General features: G+C 44.0%; 1 protein-coding gene across 1 annotated transcript in view; it reads left to right on the forward strand.

The window, feature by feature from the left end:
- Nucleotides 1-2,500, forward strand: part of rin1b (Ras and Rab interactor 1b) — a 27,744-nt gene that overhangs the window by 25,229 nt on the left and 15 nt on the right. The window contains exon 11 of the mRNA XM_042069204.1: nt 408-2,500. This exon is cut by the window's right edge and continues 15 nt beyond it. Within this exon, the coding sequence (XP_041925138.1) occupies nt 408-737 (330 nt within the window). The 3' untranslated portion in view covers nt 738-2,500. The remainder of the gene's footprint in view (nt 1-407) is intronic.

A 2,500-nucleotide genomic window follows, 5' to 3' on the forward strand; every position in this document is an offset into this window, starting at 1 on the left:
ACCAGGTACACACACACACACACACACACACACACACACACACACACACATGCCCCATCAAACCAGAACCAGGTACACACACACACACACACACACACACAAACATGCCCCATCAAACCAGAACCAGGTACACACACACACACACACACACACACACACACATGCCCCATCAAACCAGAACCAGGTACACACACACACACACACACATGCCCCATCAAACCAGAACCAGATACACACACAGTGTGCATGTGTTTGCGTAAAGTTCATGCACACTTCTGTTCTGTGTGTGTGTGTGTGTGTGTGTGTGTGTGTGTGTGTGTGTGTATCCTGTGTGTGTGTGTGTGTGTGTGTGTGTGTGTGTGTGTGTGTGTGTGTGTGTGTGTGTGTGTGCGCGCGTGTGTCTCCAGAGGCTTGTCCGCGTGCTCTACCAGGAGGGAGGCCAGAGCGTGGTGCGCACCCTGCAGTGGGTGGACGGCGAGCCCGCCTCCTCACTGGCCCTCAGCTGCGCCACGGCCTTCGCCGTCGGCCAGCCGCACTGCTACGGCCTCTTCTGCCGGGCCGCCGGTGGCGAGATGAAGCCCCTCCCACCACACGCACTCATCCACGAGGCGCACGCCCACTCCATCGGGTCTCTGCCCTCGCTGTCGTACCTGCGCGTGGATCACGACACCGGCAAGGTTCGCCGGCTTACCAGAGGGGGCGCTGTGGATTTGGGAGGCTCGGTGTGCGAGGAGTAAGATGGAGCAGAATAACACCAACCAGGAAGTGGGGAGTAAAAACTAAAGGAAATGTCCTCGGCAACCATTTTATTTTCCTGTCAGCTTAAAAGTCCCTCTCTGGACTCACTCCTGTTGGATGCTAAGTGTTTCTCCTTCTCGTGGCATCAGTATATGAACTTAAAGTTGGAGACTTGAAATGACTACTCTAATGACCGAGATTGCAGATCATTATTAGCATGGCCACCTCCATACACTTGGACCCCCTTGGACTGTGACGGGACCTGGTGTTTCTTTGATGTTCCTGAGGATGCCTCCGAAGATTATTGAGTGCAAGGCTCTTGTTTTAAGGGATTAGTTTCCAGAAGTTCAAGCAATTCACCTGGCAATAGACAGAGCAATATAGTTTTCCAGGTTTGTGGGCGCCAACTCTCAGTCTTTTGGTGCACCATGACTATTTTATAATTGAAGGCCCTGAAAGATCTGTGATTCTTCATGCCAAGACGGTGCTGAACAATGACAACCCTGCTATAGATAGATAGAAAACACAGAGACATCGCTAATCTCTAACTGGCCCTATTTTTGCTGTTTAGATTGTTGGGGCTAAATATCAACTACCAAAGTGTTTAGTTTCTTGTTTGTGTTATTTTCTCTCTCTTATGGAGTCTCCACTTTAGGCTTACAGTAAGAGGCACATACGAGAAGCTATTTTAAGATGAATGGTTTGATTTCTATTGATGGAAGGAAAGAATGTTTTTCAAAGCAATCTGAAACATCAGGAGCTGGGAAATAGCAGCTTGTGGGCGTATGAAGACAGATCTATTTACACAATAATAGCAGACAAACAGAACACATTTACTGTACAAATATAACAGCGCAAAATTCAGTGTTTTGAAAAAGCCTGTTGCTTTTTTTCAGACCCATTCACTGGTCTGGTGTTTCCTTCTGCAAACAATAAAAACACATAAGCATTTATATAACAAAAAGGAAGTGTACAAATCACATCTAAATTATTTTTCCCCCTTTCTCTTTGTGCCTCTCACTCTACCAATATCTTTCTCTTCCTTCTGTCTTATATTCTCTTGAAGTTTCCTTTCGATCTATACAAATACAAAAATAACATTCCATGTAAAAAAAATGTTGTTTTCTTTGTAACAGACAATCTGATTGGATGGTTTCAGTGAGTCCAGCTCATGCGAGGCTTCGCTTCATTCGCTGAATGTGAAAGTAACACCTTACGGTGGTCCAATGAATGCACAGCTCTCAGTCAGGGTGACTGCCTGCTTTGCTGCCTGTTCTGGGTCTACAGTGCCAACTGACTGTTTGACTGTGTGTATGTGTGTGTTGGGAAGGTTGGGTTGTGAGTGTATATTAATTTATTTCAATATATCTTTCAATTTTAATATAATTACTGACAATTATTGAAGTATGAATTGTATTCATTATTATGATGACCAGTTGAATGTGGGGAAGGGGGGCTTCAAGATATTTTCTTTGGATGACAGATATTTCTGTGGCTGTTGAATTTTGACATGTGAACTTTCTGCATGCTGTGCAGTAATAATATGAGAATGTGTGTTGTGCATGTGTTTGTGTATATGTGTATGTCTATTCAGTATGTATTGTATGTGTGTTATGAATATTGGTTTATTTTCTGCTGAATGTGGTGACGTAATCCACACAAGTTGTTTTTTTTTTTTTTTTTTTGTTACTGTTGGTATTGATTTCTTCTAAACGTTGTATCCTAGTAGTATCTCAGTAGTATTGTTCAGTATCAAACATCA

Source organism: Alosa sapidissima, chromosome 18 (genome assembly GCF_018492685.1).
Source record: "Alosa sapidissima isolate fAloSap1 chromosome 18, fAloSap1.pri, whole genome shotgun sequence".
Lineage (NCBI taxonomy): Eukaryota > Metazoa > Chordata > Actinopteri > Clupeiformes > Clupeidae > Alosa > Alosa sapidissima.